Genomic DNA, 25,143 nt, shown 5'->3' with positions numbered 1-25,143 from the left:
TGGTCTCTATCGTGTTCACAAGAAATTGTGAACGGACGACGGACGGACGGACGAAGGGCGATCACAAAAGCTCACCTTGTCACTACGTGACAGGTGAGCTAAAAAACGGGGACAATTCATGAAATATTGATAAAAAACTATTTCAAGTTTGAATCAAATCCGTTAAGTTGGTGAAAGTGCACCAAAACTTTAACCTGAAATTCTAAGTAAAAAGGGGGATAATTCATAAATTATTGGTGTGAGAGTTATGGACCATGTGCCATATGATGTGGGTGATAATGACTATTTTAAGTTTGAAACAAATCCTCCCAGTAACTATAGAGATAAAGAGAAAGTGCATCAAAACTTTTACCAAGGTGAGAACGCGAAAAGACGCCGAGGCCGAAGCCGGGTTGAGTAGGACAGCTCTCTATGTATACGTCGTATAGTCGAGCTAAAAAGATAAATCTCATGTTTTACATTGTTTATTTTGAAACTGAAAAATACTAAAACAAAACTTAGTATTGTTGTACATTAAAAATAAAGTTTACATTTTCGCTTCTGTTTGTTCTTACACTTTTTGCGTAGTGTACACTCTAGTGTAAGATGCTTCTAAAAGGTTTTTTATTGAAGTAAATATGATAGCAGGTCTTCAGTGTTGTCGGGACCATCACAATCTTACTTATTGGTCATCATTTTCACAAATTCTGCAAAATAACACAAACTAACAAATTTCTTAAACAATCTGTAAAAACCGTTAGCATTGAAGGAAGTCCATTTAAGAATGAAAGTCTATATATATTGATGTCTGGACGATGGATTTGATTTTGTGTTTTCTGTCTTACAGACGGCTTTCTACTTTGAGGTCATCATTTTCACAAATTCTGAAAATACAGATATAAAAAAGCAATATAAATATAAGAAAAAGTACGATATATTAGGCTGACAAGTAAAATAGTATTTGTTATAAGGCAAGCGTAATGCATTTGTCCATATATACATAAATGAACAATGAGAAAAATTAACAGTAAAATTCAAAACTTTAAACAAGTTATAATTTTGTTGTTTATGAGCCAAATATTTTGCAACATTCTCACTGGCGAAAACAGATGATAAAAGTGCGAAGTTTTTTTTTTCTTTTAAGATTTTCTTAATCACAGCTATTGTACTGAGAAAACGAAATATATGTAAAAGGAATTGACAAGAATGCGCTCGGTTTATATACTAGGCTACGGAGCATGCGCAAATGATACTGAATGGCATTTTTTGGGTGGAGTAAAATCTGCAGAAAGCACAGTGACCCGATAATATCAACACTTAATGCTGATGATGTATACCCAGTTTCAGTTGGATGGAAATTGTCGGACAATATGCATATGTAGTTGTAACACTGAAAAGTCCAAAATGAGGCATACGTCAAGGGAACAAGAGGATCATAAAGGCCATGCCGCTCAGTTGATAAGGGCTTCCATGGCCTCAACTGGCTACTTCTTATTTCTTTAAACTTAACATAGCCCTAAAAACCCAGCTTTTATGACAAAGCTTCATAAAGGTGGAAACAGAGTGTTAAGAAGGTTTATTTAATATACGTAAGTCCTCATCGGAATAAAGAGATATATAGACCAAGTTTCATTGAAGTTGATGGAAACTGTAAGGATTGAGAATATAAAATAGTTTGACGTAGTAACGGGCGGACAGTTTTAAAGGTAGACGATTTGGACATAAATAACTTCTACTTTGTATTATTCTAGAAATATTTGCTGATAAGTGTAAAGTTAAACAGTTTATAACTAATCTCAATCTACTCATTCATAGACTGGGATCCTGACAAACTCACAGTTTTATATACAATAAGATATTAAAAATACGGTACCTTTCTCAGTAAGGACATTTGAAGTAAATGTAACATTTGTAGTTCGCTTTAATCATATTAATAAATGAAACACTCTTTATATGTATTAATTAGTATTTAATACATGAAATATATCAATCAATAGATAACAAAAACAAAATACTACAAGCGTATATATTTGTAGTCAGATGCGTGTGACAGTACTTTACATGTGTTTTATTTTAATTTGTATATTCCAAACAGGTCTACTGACTGTTTCGCTTGAGTTTTTATCTATATTAAACAAACCCATATCTTTATCGAAATATCGAAAAAAGGTTTGACGAATCCTTAAAAGACTTTAACCCTTATCATGCTTGACACGACCGATTCTGCCTTTGCGACCAGTGCAGATCAAGATCAGCCTGCACATCCATGCAGTCCGATCATGATCTGCACTGTTCGCCATTCTGTCAAACACCCCTTTTAACAGCTAATGGTAGGGGAGACCGGGGATAGTTGTTACATGGGGTAGGTTGTTACATTGCAAATATTGAAGTGATGACGCATCATATAAAGTCACAGATTATGCGTGCTTATTAGTTTTAAAAGTCGCCATCTTTTACGGATTGTTATTTAACTTGGTGACAGTTATTTAAAAAATAGAACAAAAAGCTAGATTTTGAACCACGTAAGTAAATTTTCGAGTTTTTTATACATTTTTGGTTCATGTGCACACTTGAAATATATATAAAACTTTAAAAATGTTGTTGGACTAAGCAAGGAATTGTGCTAAATATCGTAAAATCTCAAGAGGTTACATGCTTTCTCTGAGTTGTCTACCTTAGATATTGTCACGTGTTGTGGGGTCGGGGCATGTTGTTACAATTAGTGCGGGGCACGTTGGTACATACTAGCAGTTGACCCCAAAGAGAAGATTCACAAGAGAATTTGAGACTGGAACAACCGTATTAGACCTTCCTGTTTGAGACAAGGGAAACAAGAACACTACTTTTGTTATAGTAAATACCCGATTGAACCAGGAAGCTGCATATGGGGATGGACATTGTTGGCTCTAAGCTGTAGTTACATTGAATAGCAGAGATGTCAACTACCCCATGCGCATACTACTGAAAATGAAGTGAAATGACCATGCCAGTTACTATATAGATTTTTCAAATGGCAAAAATGTAACTGACGATATTATGCGCTGTATACCTTATATTGTCGACTTTGTGTAGCTGCCTTGGCACCTCTGCCATTTTAAAACCATAAGAGCTCCTCTGGCGATACAAACATTATTGCAATTTGTCTATGAAGATGTCTTTTTCAGTGGAGATATATATATTTGTCCTGATTGGTGTGAATAGAAATGAACATTACAGTGGCGTCAATAAAATCTAATAGTGCACTAAGAGCAGCGAGCAACTACAACAGGCCTGCGTTTTCTCCAGATAAGAAATGCCAATTTAGAATGACTGCTGGATGGGGAAAGAATGTAAAAGAGCTCTTCTAACAAATACGCCCGAAAAGAGTGCTAACATAGTAAAATAAGAATTCACCATGAAACTGTGGAAAATTTGCTAAAAATGAGCAAAACAAGTGCTCAAAACTAAAGAACAGAAAGCAACAAAACAAAAGAAAAATGTAAACATCCTATTTGTCATCATTGTGGATATGATGGAGAAATGGAAGAGATGTTTTGATTTAACCATATTGTATTGCCTAGAGGCTATATACATGCAAATAGATAAAAAAAATACAAGAAGCAGTTTCAGTAAATAGTAGGGGCCTATAGCATTAATCAGGCTTGAATTAATGCTGAAAAAATAGGGTATGGACCTGTACAGTTTGAAATTCGCAGGGTTTTGTTTAACTTCCAAGGCTCTACTACCAACTCGGTGAAATGATTCATTTGTGAAATGAAAATGCAGTGTAATACATGTTATAAACAGATTGGAAAGCATTGTATATTTACTGTTGTGTTGTAAATATGTAAATTCTTTGTAAAATTGTAAAATTGCTTATTGTAACAATTTGCCCCAGACACTGTAACAATTTACCCCAACGGTGGGGTAAGTTGTTACATTTCACCAAAATGATACAACTATCTTTATCGGATAGAAATATTCTTCGTTTTAGAATTAATAGTACAAATTTGAAAATTGCAATGAATGAGCTTTACAAAGATAATAAGCTGGACAAAATCGGTTAAATAATTCATCCGATACAATATAAAATATGAAAAATGTAACAACTATCCCCGGTCTCCCCTACTGTCCAAACTGAAAGATGGACAAGTTCATTATAGAAATTTAGTAGGGTAAGGGTTGAGTGCGATTGTGTCTAATGTCTAATGAGATTTTTGAAAGAAATGAGAACTTTGGAAATATAATTACAGCATAACAATATTATCAAGTAATTCAGATGTGAAATTTACGAAAGACCTGTTAGGAATTCCTAATACAAGACTAAAACATACATGATTCCTCACCATTAAGCTCTGAAGAGCGGTGCATTTTGTAGTTTTTTCGAAGGACACTTTCTCGACATTGACAAAGACAGATGGAAAAAACAAACATTTCGTATTCAGAATCAAAATCATTAAATGAGCCGTGCCATGAGAAAACCAACATAGTGGGTTTGCGACCAGCATGTTCGCTAACAGTTTCTCCAATTCCAATAGGCTTTAAAAGCGAACAGCATGGAGCCTGACCAGACTGCGCGGATGCGCAGGCTGGTCTGGATCCATGCTGGTCGCAAACCCACTATGTTGGTTTTCCCATGGCACGGCTCAAATATCGCTAAGTTTAAAATGTTTGGCATTCAGTCTATAGTATAAGTCCTATAAAATAGGAAATAGTACAAAATACTGAATTCGAAACCCACAATTGCGAAATAAGCTACCAAATACTCTCACGACATTACACAAAAAGGCTTAATCGAGTATCAATTTATGGTGGTATGCTCTCAGTTGCTAAAATAATATTTTTTGCTGCTACTGTTTGACTGCATCTTAACTAAACTAGTGCAAATACACTAAATTAAAATAATTTTAGAAATATAACAAGACAACACAAACCTTAATCAAAGTGTATATTGAAACATCGTTAATTTGAAATCTGAAAATGACATCACAATAAACCGACAAAAAAGTGTTGTTTTTTTACTTAGCCACTAATATCACACATAAAGACGTGTAACGAACTGTTCATTCTAAACCTTTTGTTGAATTTAACCTTAAAAGGTGGTCAGTCTCATTTTGATCAAGTTATTGATTTCGTTACTAAATTCAGTCTGGCCATGAATGTATTTCATTCAGTTATGTTAAAAGAGCGCTTGAACATGTGACATTTTTACTGGAGGTATCTGAAGAAAATCGTTGTTGCTCTACCAAGTTTTTAGTACACGTATAATTTTTATACACATACATCGCCTGAGTAGATATATGTATAAGAACATTTGTTCATTTGCAAAATATTTGCATTGACAACTATATGTTTTGCATAAGGAAACTAACTGATTTTCTTTTTTTCCTTGCAGCAAACAAGTCATATTGGAAGTAAATAACAAGTAAATACGCACAACTTATTACTTGCCTATTGGTTTAGATTGTTGATATATACCGTTAGCTTTCAATTACAAAATTAGAAATTTAAAACTAAATAAATACGCAGCGTTTCAACTGATATTTTTATATTAAAAGAGTGTAGCAGATATAAAACCTGAAATATACGTCTTTTAGGCGTATGTATTTCTACTTTTGACGACGCGTTTTAGGCGCCTGTTTCTTTGTTCAAGAAGGTATTCAAATCGGTAGGGAAATGACCTTTATTGATTCAGCCATGTGCCTAAACATGTCAAGTATTTACACTGAAAACTTTTTAATAAAACTACATCAGGTCGTCATTAGTTTCAATTATCAATGTCAAATTTTCCGCGATTACATATAATTGCATTTAACAATTTGTAGCAGCAATATAAATGGCAGATACATACATGCAAATTACGTGACACAAAACAGATAATAGAAATAGCAACTTTATGGTTGAAAGCAGAATAAAACGGAGGAAAATTATTTCTCGTTTGTTCGTAAACATAATTATAGTAGTAGTGATATGAAAAAAAAAATACAAATATTTTATATTCATGCATTAATATCACTGAAGTACAACACTTAATACAAACTTTGAACACTAGCTCTTGGTATCACTTTTTTTATCCATCAACTTGACAAATTCTACAGATACAGAGAAAAAATTATCATAGTCATTCTCTGACATGTCAAAGCCGATTGATGTTGATATATTCGGATAAGTGTTACACTTCAGGAACCCGCAGGCAATGGTTTATAAATACGGGTTGTTTCACTCGTCAAGCACGTTTGGATCGACCTCACAAGACATGGTCACATAATGGGTAGCTTGACGGCAAGAAACTTGCTGCACTGTTCGAAAACGTTCACCAGCATACCAACTCAAAAATGAAAATGACACACATCAGGAGCTGAATAGAAAACTCGTACGTATTTTTTTTTACCTGAATGTATGTCTGTGGGGAGAGCAGCTGGGGTTTGGGGTGGGTGGTGGCAGTTTTATGCCAGGTGAGTTTTTTTTTCTTTTTTGTTGTGTCTAACGTCACGCTGACACAATTACACGTTAGTTGGTGACTTTCTAGCTTTTGATGTTTAAGGAAGATCCAAGGTGACCTTCCCGGCATTGTATTTCATAATTGGCGGGCATCTGGGCAGAACCACCGGACTTCCATAAGCCAGATGGCTGGCAATTGACATAAAGAATTCTATGCCCCAAGGGAGGTTCGAAACAACATCGATTAGGGGCATATTGGTAAGGGTGTATTGAAAATGATATGGCAAAAAAAAACACAAGCAGTTGAAGACGGAAGTTACTAGTATGAGGAATCTAAAATAATGATATAAAAATGAGATGGGGTGTAATAGGTCGGGTATAGGGGTAGAAGTGGCCTTTTGATGGATACTAGTACTGATTAATAGTATGAAATATATGTTTCAAAAGTAACAGTAAACTTGAGAAGCTTGACCAAACTGTAACAAAGTCTACTCCCAGTGACCTTGTTTATTTATTTCGTTGGGTTTAACGTCGCACCGACACAGTTATATGGCGACTTTCCAGCTTTGATGGTGGAGGAAGACCCCAGATGCCCCTCCGTGCATTATTTCATCACGAGTGGGCACCTGGGTAGAACCACCGACCTTCCATAAGCCAGCTGGATGGCTTCCTCGCATGAAGAATTCGACGCCCCGACTGAGGCTCGAACCCACATCGATGAGGGGCAAGTGATTTGAAGTCAGCGACCTTAACCACTCGGCCACGGAGGTCCCCTCAGTGACCTTGTTCATTTGAAATTTTGATTACTATAGGGGCAGTAGCTAAGACTGAGGACCTTTCAAAAAAGCTTCAACCGGTCTTATTGTAACAGTTGACCCCAGTCACCTTGAATTACCCTATACTATCTCTCACCAAGACTAACCGTAATGTAAAGGTTAAATATGTTATAAGTATACCATCCCTCCTTGTTACTTTTTTTCGAAGACTCGAAGTAAACATGTTGTCCCAGCAGTGTCGGCGCTTTTGTTATGGGCTTTTGTTCTTGGTATAGCGACACGTTTACAGGGAACAGTATATATTCATTTTCCTTTTTAATTTATTGTTATATTTTGTATATTCTATCTTAATTTCGAAAAGATCCTGATTATTGAGAATTTCAATGAATTGGCCGTAAGTATTGTAATTTATATGATATATTTTCACTTCTCAATGTTGTTATATTAGTTGGAATCAAGATTTTTTTCTTTCGCTTAAGTGTAAACATTTAGGTCTGGATATTTTTTCTTAATAATCAACGGTACTTTTTTGAAGAAGGAAGGCAGCAAATATCTTAAGCCTTCGGTATTTAGTTAGTAATGGCGAGCAAAAAAGTAAATCTGACATAAAATGCCGAAGTTATCCGAACTTAGACGATGTGATATAAAGAAAACGATACGTTACCTTCGTAATTAACTTGTCCGTCACCATCAATGTCGGCTTCTCTAATCATCTCGTCAACCTCTTCGTCTGTAAGTTTCTCACCGAGATTTGTCATTACATGGCGCAGTTCAGCCGCACTTATAAAACCATTACCGTCTTTATCAAATACGCGGAATGCTTCTTTAATTTCTTCTTCTGAATCAGTGTCTTTCATTTTTCTTGCCATCATTGTCAAAAATTCTGGAAAGTCTATCGTTCCATTTCCTGGTTGAAAGAAATGAAGCATTTGATATTTTTTATTTTCATTTTTTTGGGGGGAGGGGGTGGTGAGGGGGAGCGGGTTGCTTGAAATATCAAAATTTATTCTTGTAGCTTCTACTGTCTAACTGAATATTAAAATACATGTAGATCTTATTCATATTTTCAAACTGCTCATGTTGCAGTTTTACTTTTGTATTCTCTGTTACCCTTTTTTATCCAACTCTTCAACACGTCTTAAGTTTTTCTTTTAAGCCATTAAAGGTTAATTGTCCTCAAACCTAAATGTTTGTACTGGTTTATCTTCAATGCGTTTGCGTATGGTTGTAACAAATGTACACTCATGGCATTGACTTTAATTTTACTTTATAAAGTTTACCCCGCCTGTACATGAAACTCACAGATGGGTCAAATCCTAAATTCTATCTACCTGGAGGCGACTTTAAAACCAAAGGAAATGGGCTTTACATGAAATGTTTTTATTTGATCGCGGTACCATTTAGATTGTACAATTTTTACATCTTCATTTCAGATCGATTTCAGTACACTGGTGATTATTTCTCGACTCGACAGGCAGCTGTGCCCGACTCCGCAGAGATCATGGTCAAAGTTCACTTGTGGCGGTATTTGAACCCGCGATACCTTATCAGTGGCTATAAACGAGTTGGTAATCAACAGCATATGACTACATACCATCAGCGTCAACTTCATTGATCATGTCTTGAAGCTCGGCCTCTGTTGGGTTCTGTCCTAGAGATCTCATCACGGTACCCAATTCCTTTGTTGTGATAGTACCATCACCATCTTTGTCAAACAGGCTGAAAGCCTCTTTGAATTCTGCAAATACAGAAAGTGTAATACGTCTTGACTTGGCTTGTTTAAAACGAGCATTATAGTTCATATACTTTGACTATAACTGCGTAACACCTCGTTCAAAAGCTTGCATTTTCATATATCAAAATTCAAAACCGAAGTTTACATCAACCGTAATAGAACGTAAATCCCTGGATCATATTGCAAGTAAAATTTATACTTACACAAACGTGATTCATTCAAACCTACCGTATGATGAATGGTTTATTTGTACTAAAGTTTTGATCATTTAAATATTTTGACAAAGAAATAATCTAAGAGTGAAATGCCGCTTGAATGTTCTATTCATTTGCCTTAATTACTGTACCAAATTAAGCAGAAATGTTCCACCGTTTTAATCTCAAGGGATTAAATTAAAATGACGAGTTGTAATCTCAAGTGATTAAATTAAAATGACGATTTAAATCAACAATAACGACAGTAAAATAATTTTAAAATTCCCATAATTCTATCGTTTCAAATTAAAGGAAAGACGAACTTTTGGCGACCGTTCGCCCTATAAAATTAAGATAGTTTCCACTGGTTTATTTAAAATTTTCTTACTGGTACGTATTTAAAGAAAAAACTCTACCATAACATACCAGCAATTTGTTCTTCTGTGAGTTGGTCAGCCTGAAAAAAAAATTCAGACATGAAGAACGGATCAATAACAATTTTCACTGACCTTTCTAGAGGTATCTTTTTATGTATTATATATATACCATGAGAAATCATAACAGCCCAGCTTTGCGTGTTATAACAATCTGGCAACATTTGAAAATCACTCTTTGGCTATAGCACTTTGTCAATCGTTCTGTTACTGGACTCTGTACTGACCTAAATTGTTTGCGACATGTAGCAATTTCCTCGCATTAATCAGAGGTTCTTAGAATATATATATATGTGTGTGTGTGTGTGTGTGTGTGTGTGCGTGCGTGCGTGCGTGCGTGCGTGCGCGCGCGCGCAACAACAGTCTAGAAAACGTTTAGCCCTAGACACAACATGACAGCGTGTCATCTGCGGCATGAAATGAATTTTACGTCACTTTCACCGACTGCATCTCATTTAGAAATTCATGATGAAAATTTACTGTATCGGAACATAAACATGCTTTTAATTAGCTCACTGTATGGAACGAATGAAGTGGAGTAACTCGGTGAAACATATGAATTTTTAAAATAGCTTGACTTTAGTTATGGTGCTTTTATACCCGTTTGTTCGATGCCCAAGGGATTTTTGCTATGAATTTGATATTTTCTAAAATTGCTAGATGAATGTAGTGGAGAATTAAATGACTCGAAAATAGAAGTACAAAGTACTCTAATCAATACATGGGAGAAAAATCAAAGAACAAATACCGGTTAGAAAGCTAGCGATGTGTGGTTTTATTTGTAAACGTTTCATTATTTATGAAACATTTTCAGTTTGTTAGAACTGAAAAATAACAACTGTAATCCGTTAACTAAATATCTATTTTAAACTCACATGCTTAAGTAATAATACGTTTTCAAAGTTGAAGAGCAGAATTTTCTAGAATATATCATGTTTGCTTGTTTAAAAGTTTCCATTTGTTTGGACAGGGTCTTTTGTAGCCATATTCCGGTTATTTAACGACGGACAGATACTCTAATAACCAGTCCTAAGCTGTTCTCCGCAAGTACTTGCCACCTTTTTCATTTGTTAAGAGTTGGGGGACGAATAACTTCGGACACAAAGTCGTCTATCAAACCGTCATGTAGAACATAACTTTCGCCGGGGGGATAAAGACCTTGCAAAGATATATCAGTCTAATTACCATCCGTATCCCGTACCCTATCCGTATGCATCACTATCGGTGATTTTGTTTTTCAATAAATCGCGCTAAGTAATATAATGTTTGGTCAGTTGCAAGCCAACCATAGACGCAACAATTAGATGGACTGGAGGGATTATTGTCTTAAAGACCCTGCATATTTACACTGAAAGATGCTGCAAATAATAACAAGAGCACCGCCTACGGGTGCCATCGCTCGTCTGCAAGTGCTGGAGAGTATGTAAGGAAAGAGTTACAGTTCAGAATTTCTAAGTACAAAGGGCCATAAGTCTGACAAAATGCGTATCAGAGTTATGGTTCTTGGCCTACACAGTCATCTAATGATGATAAACAAGTGCGCAAAGTTTCGAAGTTGTAGCTCTTATAGTTTTTGAGAAAAGATGACCTAAAAAAATTAACTAAGAAACACAAATTTTCTAAGTAAATAAAGGGCCATCATTCTGACAAAATGCATATCAGAATTATGGGCCCTGACCTACATAGTCCCCTCATAATGATAAATAAGTATGCAAAGTTTCAAAGCTGTAGCTTTTACTGTGTTCGAGAGAAGGTGGACCTAAACAAAAATATAACCGACGCCGACGATCAAGTGAAAACAATACCTTGTAGATTTTTTTTTCAAAAATTAGACGAGCTAAAAATGATACCGATTAATGCCATGCCAGATGCTCATAAAGTGCCTTACCACTAGGTAACTAATGGTAAACAGAATTATTAATGAAGATTTTTCCCTTGTGCTTAAGTAATTTTATAAGCTGTACAATTATAAACTTGATATTTTAGGACGGGAGAGGATGATTTAAGAGCTACAAAAAATGCGGTATACTCAGGCAGTTCGACTTCAATACCGATAACAAAAAGATCTGTATACGTGTCTGTGCAATGCACGAACCTTGACAAGATGGTTAAAGCAAAAAAAAAAAAAATTTTATGATTTGATGGCGACTTGTGTCTTTCCAAGATCACGTGGTGGGGTTTGGATATCGGTGACATTACCTTTTAATCTGAATATTGACTTTTTGGGCTTGAATATTGGCTTTTTGTGTTTAAATACTGGCTTTTTTTTGTGTGTGTGGGGGGGGGGGGGGGGGGGGGGGGGGGGCTGAATACTGGCTTTTCGGGTTAGCGATCTTTTGTACTGGTTGACGTGACAGTCACTATTGACGTTTAACTCACGTATGTCTAGGTTTTAACCATTGCCTGGTATCTTGGCGAGACCCTCCACATAGCTGTCAAACATTGTACCGTATATATACGAATGAAGGAATTCATTTCATATATTTATAGGTGCGGGTGTCTGTAAAGTGTTAGATCAATAACATTCCGTTATCAGGACACTTCAAGTCTTGTAAATAATCTAAATGAAATCACTGACAGCTTTCTATTTGTTTAAGGATAAAAACAGACGTAGTGATGCATATTCTCAATGTTGTGGTAATTCTTATGGCATATCGACTATTTGAGCCGCGCCATGAGAAAACCAACATAATGCGTTTGCGACCAGCATGGATCCAGACCAGCCTGCGCATCCGCGCAGTCTGGTCAGGATCCATACTGTTCGCTTTCAAAGTCTATTGCAATTAGAGAAACTGTTAGCGAACAGCATGGATCCTGACCAGACTGCGCGGATGCGCAGGCTGGTCTGGATCCATGCTGGTCGCAAAGCCACTATGTTGGTTTTCTCATGGCACGGCTCATGTGTATGTTATTATCAAATAGAACAAGCATTTACTAGGTATTTTCCGTAAGTATTGACATTGTACACATGAATTTTCCGTATGTTTCTTTAAATTACTTATTGGTGTCCGAATCTAATTAGCGATATAACTAATATATAAACATCATGTCGCATGTAGGTGTGCGGCTAAACGTTCAGCTGCTAATCTCGGGGTTCAAATCCTGCGGTTCACGATATTGTTTTGTTTGTTTTTCAATCTTATATGCAAACTTAAAAGACGGGAAGTTAAAAAGTGGCATAATTTTGACAAAAAAAAAAATAAGCTAGAGAAATGCAACTTAATATATGTAACTTTGATATGAAAAACACTACAAATATATATCACCGTCTGGGTATAGTTATAAGAGTGATTAGAATTCCTTTATTGACCGGCTACAGTAGACCTTTAACTATGCATGTATATGCATGTACGATTCAATGTAAATTCACTATAGGAACAATGTCGTTTGTTTGTTTTTTCAAACCACCACGGTTAACAATAGCCGAAATTGCAATGATATAATAACCCCATTCTTGCATACCACCCATTACATATTAAACATTCATTTGATAAAAATGACTTCTTTTATTTCTAATGAAAAATCCCTTTTCCATAATTTGTAACTCCAGTGATAATTCAAGCTTGTTTAATTATCTTATGAAAAACCTTCTCTCTTTTATTACACTTGATATTGAAGTAAACATCCAGGTGACAATACCCGGAGGCAGTAGATATCGACATCGCAATACCGGTCACCTGTTACCAATATATGTTACCAATACCAAATAGCTGTTGTCTCCCCTTATATCGATTTTCTGCAATATCGGTCATGAGGTCAATTCTTCCTCATGGTCGGTGCTGGAAAAACACGACTACACCCAGGGAGTTAAGATGACTCACGTGCTGTAATTTATGAATTAATGCTTAAATTCATACGCCAGTAAAATGAAAAAGTTCTTAAAAGAAATGCATTCATTTATTATATTTCCTCTATTACCTGAAAAAATATGTATGCAGAAAAAAAAAAGAATCTATCACTTGTTGAAAGTGCGGATGAGAATATCCGGCTTTCGGGTAACAGTTTTGCGGTAACTCAGCACAGCCTCATTACCGCCTAAACAGTTACCCTCGAACCAGATGTTACCATCCGCATCTTCAACCTGTGAAAGAGTCTTATATCACTGTATACAAGAGATTTACCATAGTTCCCTAGTTTGTCTCGCGGCTGTGCCGAACTGCTGATCGTAACCTAAACAAATGAGCCGTGCCATGGGAAAACCAACATAGTGGGTGTGCGACCTGCATGGATCCAGACTAGCCTGCGCATCCGCGCAGTCTGGTCAGGCTCCATGCTGTTCGCTTTTAAAGCCTATTGGAATTGGAGAAACTGTTAGCGAACAGCATGGATCTTGATCAGACTGCGCGGATGCGCAGGCTGGTCTGGATCCATGCTGGTCGCACACCCACTATGTTGGTTTTCCCATGGCACGGCTCAATTAAACCTTCTATTAGTATTAGAGATAGACAGAAACTTTATTTAATCTGGTTACAATTCTATACATGTTCAAACTTATTCGTATCAACTGAATGTTAAGGACTCTATTCAAACATTCAACTTGTTGTAACGTAGCTATAGAAATCTTATCAAGCCTACGCATACTACTTGTAAATTTAATTGGATTATAGTACTGTACATTTATTTAAAAAGTGATAAATATCCCCGCTATAAACGAGACTTATATACTGCTAGCTTAAGATTTATCTTGTGCATAAAATCTGTATTGTATTATAATATCTGGAAAAGGAAGTCAAAATGTAAGCCAACACCGTGATTCTATAAAATTTTAAACTAATATCCCCTTTTTCAACGTTTTGAATGAGGCAATATTGAAAGATAGGAAGTTTATTTTTACAAAGTTAAGTTTTATATCTTTAGAACTATCCCATTAACAATAAAACGGGTGATAGATCACATTCTTCCTTGAAAAGGTGAGACACGTTTCGACCCGTGAACGATTCAGGTATGCAATATATTTTGGCTTTTGTGGAAAAAAACAACAAGCATGTACTCTCTTATTCTGCTTTGCCCAGTGTGAGGGATGTTTTCTTGATCTTGATATATTCACCAGTTCAACATAATATAATAATATGCAAACAAGATATACTCTCGACGTTAATTTGATACTTAAAAGCTACAAAACATAGCATTTAGTTTGAACAAGTCAATAAAAAACTCTTGTATGTTCGTTTTAGTCCATTTTACAAAACAGGTTCCATTGCGACCACAGTTCAGTTACTTTTTTTTACATTATACCAAGAAAAAAAAACGATTTCCTCTGATATTAGTTTTTATTGGAGGTAAAAGACTGATTTCATTGAAATTACTATTATACGCATAATAAAATAAATGGCATGTTTTAATCAGTATTTCATTAACTTTCAAAATTCAAGCTGGAGAAATCTTTCGTTCTTAAGATATCTAAGATATGATCCGAATATACATTCACTATAGTATAGATAAAAGTTGATAATATTGATAAAACAAAGTTTCAATACACAAAACTATCCTATAAACCCATTGGAAATTTTAAAACCTCTCGCCATTATCCATATGAAACGTCATACACAACTCCAATATTTCCCACAGGACCTGCTGCCTGCCTAACAGACTGAAAGACCAAGCAACCGAACTCTCTGACGCTACATCAAGTTAATTTTAATCACTGAGAAAGCTAGATAATTTTAACGAAGAAAAAGAATAAAACCAACTTTATACAATAATTATCAGACAAACTGTAAATAAAATAATAACACTCACCATTTTTATTTAAATTTATAAAATACTTTTCGTTGATATCCTTCCTGCACGACAGCTCGATGTAATCTGTCGCGACTATGATACCTGGGTACATAGCCGGGGTATATCCGATTATACACCATGGAAAATTGTCGCATTGCGGAACTTTCTATTCTTATTTAAATTTTACTTTCGCCAAGTGTATAGCGGGTTTACTGTATTTTAAAAAGATTAGGGTATATCAATACACAATAAACCGTATTGAATTGTCGGTCAACATAAAAAGTCGGTAGTTTATCTATACATAAAATACACTTTTCACGATATGATTGTATATAGCCCCAAAAATTCTGCCTTTTTTTTTTTAATTCGTAAAAATGCATGTAGTTAAATAACATTTTATTATAACATTATTAGTGCTTTGAAAATATGGCAAAAAGCTTGAAACATTTTATTTCGTTAGTAGATATTCGACTAATAACAATAACCTCAGAAACAGCATTTTCTCTTATTCTTGTAAGATTGTGGCATCACTTAAAATACACGTTGCTTCTTTTATATATAAAGTTTTAGATTTGTTCCATCTTAACAGCATTGCAATTACAAAATTTGAGCTACTTGCAAGACCCTTGTGTCGCCGATAAATTTGTTTGTATAGTCGTCACCAGTAACCCATATTGGCGACTCCTCCAGAAGACTTACTAATCTTAATGGGGGGTGGGGTGGGGGGGATAGTACAAGATACAAAAAAACTCCCCAATTCCAGAAGCTTCCAGGTGTAAAGCACTCAAATATGGGACTATTATCCCAATTTTAGTAATTTTATTTTAGTTGGAGAAGCGGGGGCTCGAACTCACGACCCCTGGTTGTTTAGTTAAGCAGTGTTACCACTAGACCACTGCGTGCGTCCGCTCACATCGCTAAACGTTATAAACTACATTGCCGCTAAATATCAGTTGACCGCTCTATATATTAAGTAAAATTTCAACTCCTTACTGCTAAACGTTTTAAAATTCATGCTATATTTATCAAATAATCAATGCCTTTAAGTGGTTTGTCGCAAGATTTATCACGGTTCAGGCTTAAGATGCACATGAATTGAACCATGAGGGCGTTAGCTTTACAACGGGGATATAAATCCATAAATATCTCTTTATCTGCTGTTAAATTAATATAAACAAACGATTTTTATGTCGTGACACTTACGCATGCAGTTATCTGTCTAACTGAAGCTCTGGAAGGAGTGTTAATTCTAGATCAATTTTAAAAGTTTATTTAAAGATTTTACTTCCTGTACTTAACGAAAAAGTTACACTTAAAAGTTCAACAGAACAATGTTTTCTTAAATTATTTTTACCAGATCAAAGGATCGAGCCTTCGTCGACACGGTGACAGGATCGTACAACAAAGAAGCTGACCAGTCTCACCATAAAGCCCTATTAACGCTAATATGCTCTCAGTCTGTAAACATGGAAATCATTCAATATTGTGACTAGAGGAATTAGTCTGCAATGTATTTATAAAATCATTAGGGACTTCTTTAACTGAGCGAGCGTAGCAACATGTAAAATGTAATTATGTATATTTGTTTGTTTTCAGACTCGTTGATAGGTGTCTTTAACATCATTCAGACACATCTCTAGAATAATTACATGCTTACCTGAATGCTCTTTTATTTTTAACCCTTAGCATGCTAGATAAATTGTCGTCTGCTGGAAATGTCGTCTGCTAAAATTGTAAAGTTCATTCAATTTGCTCCAAAATTGGAAGAAATAATGTCAGAGTAGCAAACAGCTTGGAACCTGATCAGACGCCGATTTAATCGGCGTCTGATCTGGTTCCAAGCTGTTTGCAAAGGCTGTTAAATTCGCCTGCAGCAGGCTAAGGGTTAATGATACTGTTCGAATTGAATTTGTGAAACTGTGTGTTGCAAGTATTTAATTTGAAAAGAAAAGAGAAATAAGAAGCGCTAAGTTTTCAGGTACTGTTATGTAGTAGAAGAATAGTGTTATTATTATTTCACTGGTCATACGCACGGATAGGAATATCTGACTTAAGTGTAATTATTTACCCGAGAGCAGGATATTACAATCCACACCTACAATCAATAATATATTTTTGGCATAACGTATTCTTCAAATAACAAAAGAAATAAAACAAGAGTTGTGGAAAGACAACCAATAAACAGAAACAGAAACATCAGCAGATTGGGCAACAAGTTCGAGTCGTACGCATTTCCCGCTTATGATGCTTAATGAGAAAGAAAATTGCAACAATGTCGAAAAAGGCTGTGAAAAAGTAAAATCAAGTTAAGGGATACATCCATTGACTACTATATCACAGTCGTCCATAAATGGTTACTGAGAAACCAGCTTTCATAAAAAAAAATAACCGAATATTGCAATGTCTAAAAAATGCCAAAACTTTGTAAAAGTGCAAACAGAATTATAAAACCAATGTACTGTAAGTCGCATCATCATAATAAACATGTGTGTGTGTGTGTGTAGTTTCAACCCATTCCCAAAATTGGTTGTTGAGATAATAGCTTACACACAATACTTAACCGACAAATGCGATAATTATAATGATAACGCTAGGATATCATGCGATTATATGAAAATTCTATCCTTAATATGAACCACGTCACGAGAAAACCAGCATACTGGCTTTGCGGCCAGCATGGATCCAGACCAGCCTGCGCATCCGCGCAGTCTGGTCAGGATCCATACTGTTCGCTTTCAAAGCCTATTGCAATTAGAGAAACTGTTAGCGAAGGCTAATCTGGATTCATGCCAGTGGTCGCAAACGCACTATGTTGGTTTTCTCATGGCGTGGCTCATATGTAACATAAACCACGAAGTAAAAGCTATGAATTAAAATAACGTATTTTGAACAAATTAATCCTTAGTGACAAAAGACAGTATATTGTACAATGAAAAGAGTTTAAAATCCAGGTAATATCGGAAGTATATAAAAGTGGTTAAAGAATAAATGTTATTTGTAATCCGCCCACAAAAACCCGTAAAACTCTTATGAGAGAACAATGTGGGTAAGCGTTGGATTAAATTGAATATGCAGTAATACTGTTATTATGCCTGCATGTAATTAAAAACATTTAAGAACAAAAATAGACTAGAGAAAACATAACAACGCAACATATAAAAAGGGCCTCTGTGGCCGAGTGGTTAAGGTCGCTGACTTCAAATCACTTGCTCTACACCAATGAAGGTTCGAGCCTCACTCGGGGCGTTGCATTCTTCATGTGAGGAAGCCATCCATCTGGCTTACGGAAGGTCGGTGGTTTTACCAGGGTGTCTGCTCGTGATGAAATAATGCACGGAGGAGCTCCTGGGGTCTTCCTCCACCGTCAAAGCTGGAAAGTCGCTATATGACAAATTGTGTCTGTGCGACGTTAAACCAAATCACTTGGTCCTCACCAATGTGGGTTCGAGCCTCACTCGGGGCGTTGAATTCTTCATGTGAAGCCATCCACTTCAAGACTATCACACTTTGTGATAAGACATTAAGAGAGAAAAAAATAAATAAGAATAAAAAATAACGAAAAAAATAAACAAATAATGAAAAATATTAAAAATATGTTGTGACAGAATTGTCATTTGAATTATAACTGACTTAATAGATGAGAAGAGAATTCAACGAAATCAATGTCAGTGAAAAACAATCGAAAGGAAATGTGTAGGAAAAAATGAATATCTTTTATAAACGTAGATTAGACTAATAACTTTTCTTGGAACTTACAATGTCTGAGAACTCATGAGGGGGAAGAATGAACAGTATACACCAATGAATGATACTGAATGATACTGTGGATGGTTGTGGTCAGAGGAATGGAATACACAATTCAGGAAGTAAAGAAATGAACAAGCCTACGGCTATCTGAGCTTATAAAACGAATATTTTGTAAGCGTACATTATTATTAAGTAGCGTATGCATTTACGCTTTCGTTCATAATAATACCCCAGTCACACATACGGCGCGGATAGCTACGTCTAGCCGCGGATAGAAGGTGTCACCCCGGTATAGAAGTACTTCCGGGTCGTTGTATCCTAGAAAGTAGTTCTTTGAAATTTTGAAGTTCCCAATTTAAAGCTATCCCTACTTTGACATGTTATATTCCAAATGTATTTATTGATACTGTGTACATTTTTTGTCATTTCTGATGTCTTTAACAGTTGTTTTATGTGTGTTTTTCAGGATTACATTTCTGTGCGGAAGGATTAAAAAACTACACCAGACTGGTGGCCATGACAGATGTCAGTGGGAAATTTAAACATGGACTAGATACTTTGATGTGTAGCAAAAAAGTTCGTCGTTGATGATGGTGTTTTTCTGTGATATATTGACTGGAATAGTATTACTCTTCAGAAATACAGAGCTGTCAATGCTGCAATTTTGTTGTGAAATTCACAATCCATGTCCAAAAGTGCTTGTTTTACTATACAGCAAAGAAGGAGAAATTGTACTGGGCCGACACCAGAATAGTAATCCGTATCGATCCGTATTGATCCATACCTGAGCCGTACCTTAAAGTTGTAACCCGTATCAATCCGTACCAACCCGTACGGCTCAGGTACGGGACAATACGGATTACTACGTTTCTATCCGTAGCTAAACGTAGCTATCCGCGCCGTATGTGTGACTGTGGCATAAAGCACGAGAGTCATCCTGATGTAAACCAGCTCCGACAGAAACACGGTAAAATTCTGTCCGGCATGCATGAAGTGTTTGTCTACACATGCCACTCTAACAAACTTTGTCAACAGGCTAAAACAGTGAGATAGACATACTTCTATAGAATATATACATCAACATGATCATAATGTTCAACATAAACATAATGTCTGAATAAAACAACCGATATACAAATAAATAAATACGTATAACACAGTCTGTTGAAACAAAAATAACAACATCGTAAGCAAAATATGTCTGTATAAAACTATTTACATAGTTTATGACGCTCAGCGGTTTTATAACGTAAAACGGAGTAGAAACTACCAAATGACGTTACTTACCATTTTGAGGTCAGGTGGCAAAACAACACTAAACGTGTGTGTTTATTAGTAAAGTGCTAAAATGATTCATTTCAGAACAAACACAATTTATTTATTAAATGTAAAAAAATGAACGTGTCCGATATCAATCCCGGGCATCATCCTCTGTCGGATATAGTACATCATTTGGAATAAAATTTAATGCTAGTCATTCATCAGTTAGAATGTATACCCACTCTCGTGCAACTTGATAAACTGTAAGGAATTTTCGGTTTTTATTCGTACTGATTTCCGACGCGAAAACATTTCGATGTAAGGCTGTGTAGGGAGACTGTACTTGGTGTAAGAAGGGAAGAAACTAACTAAGTGTAGTTATATACAATTATTCCTTTGATAGTCGCTCTTTGTTGGTAAGATGAAACTTAAAAAAACATTTTTTTCAGTCGTTTATTCAGCCATTTTTTTTCCAGTCTTCGGAATACCTTATAATTTGAATTTATAGAAAATGTTGAACAAATCGGCGAGCAAATCGGCGCACAAACTAAATGCCTTTAAAGCATTTGTGTTTACAATGTAGTTAAATATATTAAATTTAAATATCTTCATTTTAATGTAACTAATCGTCCGAAGTCAGTGCTAGCACCTATATTCTTCAAATTTTGTCGCAGAGTGACTTACCGCCATCATTCTATTCATTTTTTATGTAGAACGAGGGGATGGGGGAAGGTAATCATAATTTTGAAAACAAAAGGTTATCGTAAATCTATTATCAATGCACTGACGTTAAATGAATCCATTCTCGCATACCAGAGGTTTAACAAGGTTCCTTAGTTGAACATTCGTCAGGGAATTTCTGACGAACCTGTGATAGATGAGGGTGACTTGAATCACGATTATCAACTTTAAGTAAGATGCAGAATGTCACGCGCATAAATTACCGAGTGCATCGTAATAACTACAAACGCTGATTCGAACCGTCGCTCTACATTATGTAGCAAAGTAAAGCAAACATTAACTATTTTTTTAACCGTAAAATTAATATTTTGTTTTATTTCTATTCTGTTGAATACACAGCAGCGGATTTTGACATAGCTGTAAAACAATTTTTAAGGGTGATTCTATTTTTGATAACCCTATCAATCATGCCATAACAGATTTGTATCATTATTAGGGGATTTATCCACGGCGCAAAGCGCCGGGGATGAAAATCCCCGAGACGGTAACGTCCGTATATAGTTACTCGTCTTTGTTGTCTGCATATACTGGGGCAATTTTTTCGATGTTTTCCGGTTCCGGTTTATGTACACAACGCAGACTGGTTGTCTGCAAGAACATCCGAGCACCCCGAATCAATCACAGAAATTCGTAAGCCGCACCAACATGATTCTTTTTCGTAATGAAAACTGTACAGGCAACTGAAAAACACTTTTAAACAGTAAGGAAGTGTAAAGGCCGCTAAGTTTCTGCGTGGAGAAAAACAACAAATCCTAAAGCCAGTGCGAGAACGCGGTGAATGACGTCACTGTCACGGCTTCCCATAAATTTTGCAAATTATGATATTCGCTGTAAGAGGTATGATGACACTAAATGTAAACTTCTCTGTTTAGAGCGAAGTTTCTCTTTCTTTTGAGTGTTGAATATTTCTTCGTAAGTAGACATATAAGAGATAAATCCCCATGCTATCCTATCGTTCGATATATACTGAATGAGATATACTATCGAATTAAAAAAATGTTTCCTTCCGGCACGTGCACAGAGCGTCTGACTTCGGACTTTTTGGAAGAATATGTTTTTTTCTTGTGCGTAATAAGCGTCCACATAACTTGTCTGAGCCGCAACGTCTTGCACATCAGTACAAATATGGGCAGTGTAGGTTTTTTTATTCCCAAATCTACCTTTAAATTGATACAAACGCATATTTCTGGGCAAGCTGATCATCGGGGCTGTAACGATTCCCGAGGAAGTGCCTTATTTCATATTATTTCGTGTACTATTTACCGATAACTTAATTTATTGAAAGAAATGTTTGTATACTTTAAAAAAAATACACAATTTCTAACTGAAGATGTAAAGTAAATAGTTCTTGTATGATCAATTGTACATTTAGAGGGGCAGTCCGGAGCGTGCCCACCCCATAACTACTGCTACCGTCGACTTTCACATCCTAAAATTGATAATTAAATTGAATATAATAACTTTCGGTTCCCTTCGCTCTCAAAACATGCTGTCACTAGCATTTATAATTGCTGAAAAAGTCGAAAATCAAAACTTAAAACTATAATGTAGTTATATTCTAAAGTGTGTGCGGATGGTGGAGAGGAGAGAGAGTGGATGGGATACAAAGAATAACGTCAATAAAACTTATTTTGACCAGCATTCTTGAGGCTTGTAAAAATGTATGATTTCCGATGGCCTTACGCAAGTTTGGAAACTATTCAAACCTTAATTACCTTTTTATTGCCGCAAGTTGAATAAATGACAACTCGTGTAAAAAGCGTGTTTTATTGAATTTATTTTTCTCAATAAGTCTTGGTGGGTATATTTGAATTCTATGTACATTTACATTTAGTGTCAAATTTATTAATGTATCTATTATAGTAACCATTATACTTTATAGTGTACACCTCTGGTTTGTAATCAAAATATTTCAAAGATTGTTGTTTCTAAGGTTTTGTCTTTAGACGGCAGAACACTTGCGATAACCGGTCAACAGCTTAAATGATGGACCGTTCTTTTACATAAGGAGTGGACGCAGTGGTCCAGGGGTTACACTGTTTAACTACGAAACCAGGGATCGCGAGTTCGAGCCCCCGCTTCTCCAACTAAAATTACGAACAGTTGAATAAGAGTCCCGTGTATGGGTGCTTTACACCTGACACACTAAAGAACCAGGGAAACTTCTGGAACTGGAGCCTCTTCTGTGTCTTGCACTGTCCTCCTAACATTACTAACTATCGTACATAAGGAGTTATGACACATGTTATGCATCGAAATTTGATTTGAAAATAAAAGCATTTTTTAAAACTGGTCATAATCCTTCAATCTAATTATATCAATACATCTTAACATTCCAGTGTGTTATCTCTGTTTATGTAAATAAATATTCAAATTATGTTTTTTTCCAGGTATGCATGCACAAACTATTTTAGTTGTATTAAAACCTTTGTCAGGCATCTACGGCAGAGGCTTTAGTATTAATTGTCAAAACTTTCAGTAAATATTAATTGAATTTTAATCACATAACCGCTTCAAGAAAATAGGTCGTTCTGTGTCTTTAAGGAAACTAAGGTGTCTGGAAGGAAATATAACATGTTTACTAGAAAACACCCAATAAGAAAAGCCAGACCTTCATCATGTTTTATACAATGTGATGATTTATTCAATATACTTGCAACCATATAAACTTAAAGTAAAAATGTTGCCATTTGATGGAAAAAAAAATACAGTAATGAGACATACGTTTCTGAAGAAAAGAAAGTTTTCTTGTCAATTCGGCAGTGTGTTTAACAACAGGAGGACTAAATCCCCTACGACTCGTTACATATATTTCTTTTATTAACGCCAACGCCTCTTCCGAGTCTTTCTTGCATGACTGTAACACTGGAGAAAGGAGAGAAATCTTGTGACCCATTGAATTGCACGGCGTTGAACCATTTTTACTTCGTATGTGTTCACCTGAGACGAAACAGTGGAAGCCACTATCGTCACTATGTGTTCCAGGGATTTGCATAATATATAGCTTACAGGTTAAAGATATAGGGATTACCGTATCCCTTTTTTGGACAGTGGGCAGAAAAAAGGTTTTGTCCAATCTTTTGTAACGGGACCCGAGGAGATAAGATTTTTTACAAATTGCCAACAATTTCATCCCCGAGCTCTTTGAAGATAATTGGTCGAATACGGACTGGTCCAGACCTGCTGTTTTGTCTGGTTTCAGGTTTGCTTACAGTTTAAGAACACCGGTGCTAATTGGCTCGTATGCCGGGTATTTCGTGGACCTGATAGTTAAAAGAGGAATAATGACTTTTAAATTTTGTTTGAGAGGAAGTGGTTATTTTATGTAATTTACCGATTAAAACTGGTCATTCGATAAGTTTGCTTTATCTGGTTAAAACAAGGACGAAGATCCCACAAGAAATGCCACGCTTTTTATGTGTAGACATACATTTATGTAATGTTTACATTTATTTACATGTTGCATAGGTATGTTGCCTTTTGTTTGAATAATCTATCTATCTATCTATCTATCTATCTATGACGTTATGTTCTTTGGTTTTATATTTCGTAGCTACAATTTAGGTCAAGTGATTACTTTACAGCTTTCAGAAGACCCAAGACGCCCCTGTGGAAATTCTTTCAGGCATGGACAGGCACCTGGGTAGCCTGAACCACCGACTTTCCGTAAGCCAGCTGCTTTGCTTCCTCGCATGAAAGATGTCTGCATCCCTGGAGGTGTTTCAGAAGGCTAACTAGTACGAAACTATAGTTCGATGTGGGTACTGGATTATAACCTGCAGCTACGTCTGCAGATTCTCGATGCTCTGTACAACTGTTGTACTTGTTGCACAAAATCCTTACAACCAGCTGATTTGGAAGAAATTCATTGGATAAGAACATGTTGGATGTGAAATATTAACTTTCAAATACTAGCAGATGAAGCAATGTCAATTTCAATCGTTGCTTGGCCCAAGAAGACAACTGGGGATCATGGGAGAAGTAAACTTTAAATTTATATTGGGCCTAATTGAATCGTTGCAAGTACTCTTTCGCTCTGAAGGAGTAGGATTCTGGAGCTGGCTGATTGGATTTGCAGCTTTTTCTATATCGCTTTTAATGCATTGAAGAATCTATTTTCAGCAAATAAAAACAAA

At 35.9% G+C, this 25,143-nt stretch overlaps 1 protein-coding gene across 2 annotated transcripts; it reads right to left on the bottom strand.

The window, feature by feature from the left end:
• Positions 1–448: 448 nt before the first annotated feature.
• On the bottom strand, positions 449–15,402 carry LOC123542564 (calmodulin). Of its 2 annotated transcripts, XM_045328490.2 has the most exons (5): positions 15,278–15,402; positions 9,531–9,561; positions 8,770–8,913; positions 7,840–8,082; positions 449–863 (listed from the first exon to the last, which is right to left on the bottom strand). In XM_045328490.2, the coding sequence occupies exons 1-5, from the start codon at positions 15,278–15,280 to the stop codon at positions 835–837; spliced, it is 450 nt and encodes a 149-aa protein (XP_045184425.1). In that variant the 5' UTR covers positions 15,281–15,402; the 3' UTR covers positions 449–834. The 2 variants fall into 2 exon arrangements, with proteins under 2 accessions (XP_045184425.1, XP_045184407.2); XM_045328472.2 differs by lacking the exon at positions 15,278–15,402 and having other exon boundaries at positions 9,531–9,597.
• Positions 15,403–25,143: the final 9,741 nt, after the last annotated feature.

This window comes from Mercenaria mercenaria, chromosome 1, assembly GCF_021730395.1.
Source record: "Mercenaria mercenaria strain notata chromosome 1, MADL_Memer_1, whole genome shotgun sequence".
NCBI lineage: Eukaryota > Metazoa > Mollusca > Bivalvia > Venerida > Veneridae > Mercenaria > Mercenaria mercenaria.
The sequence above is the reverse complement of the archived record's forward strand: the minus strand, read 5'-3'. Positions and strand labels throughout refer to the sequence as shown.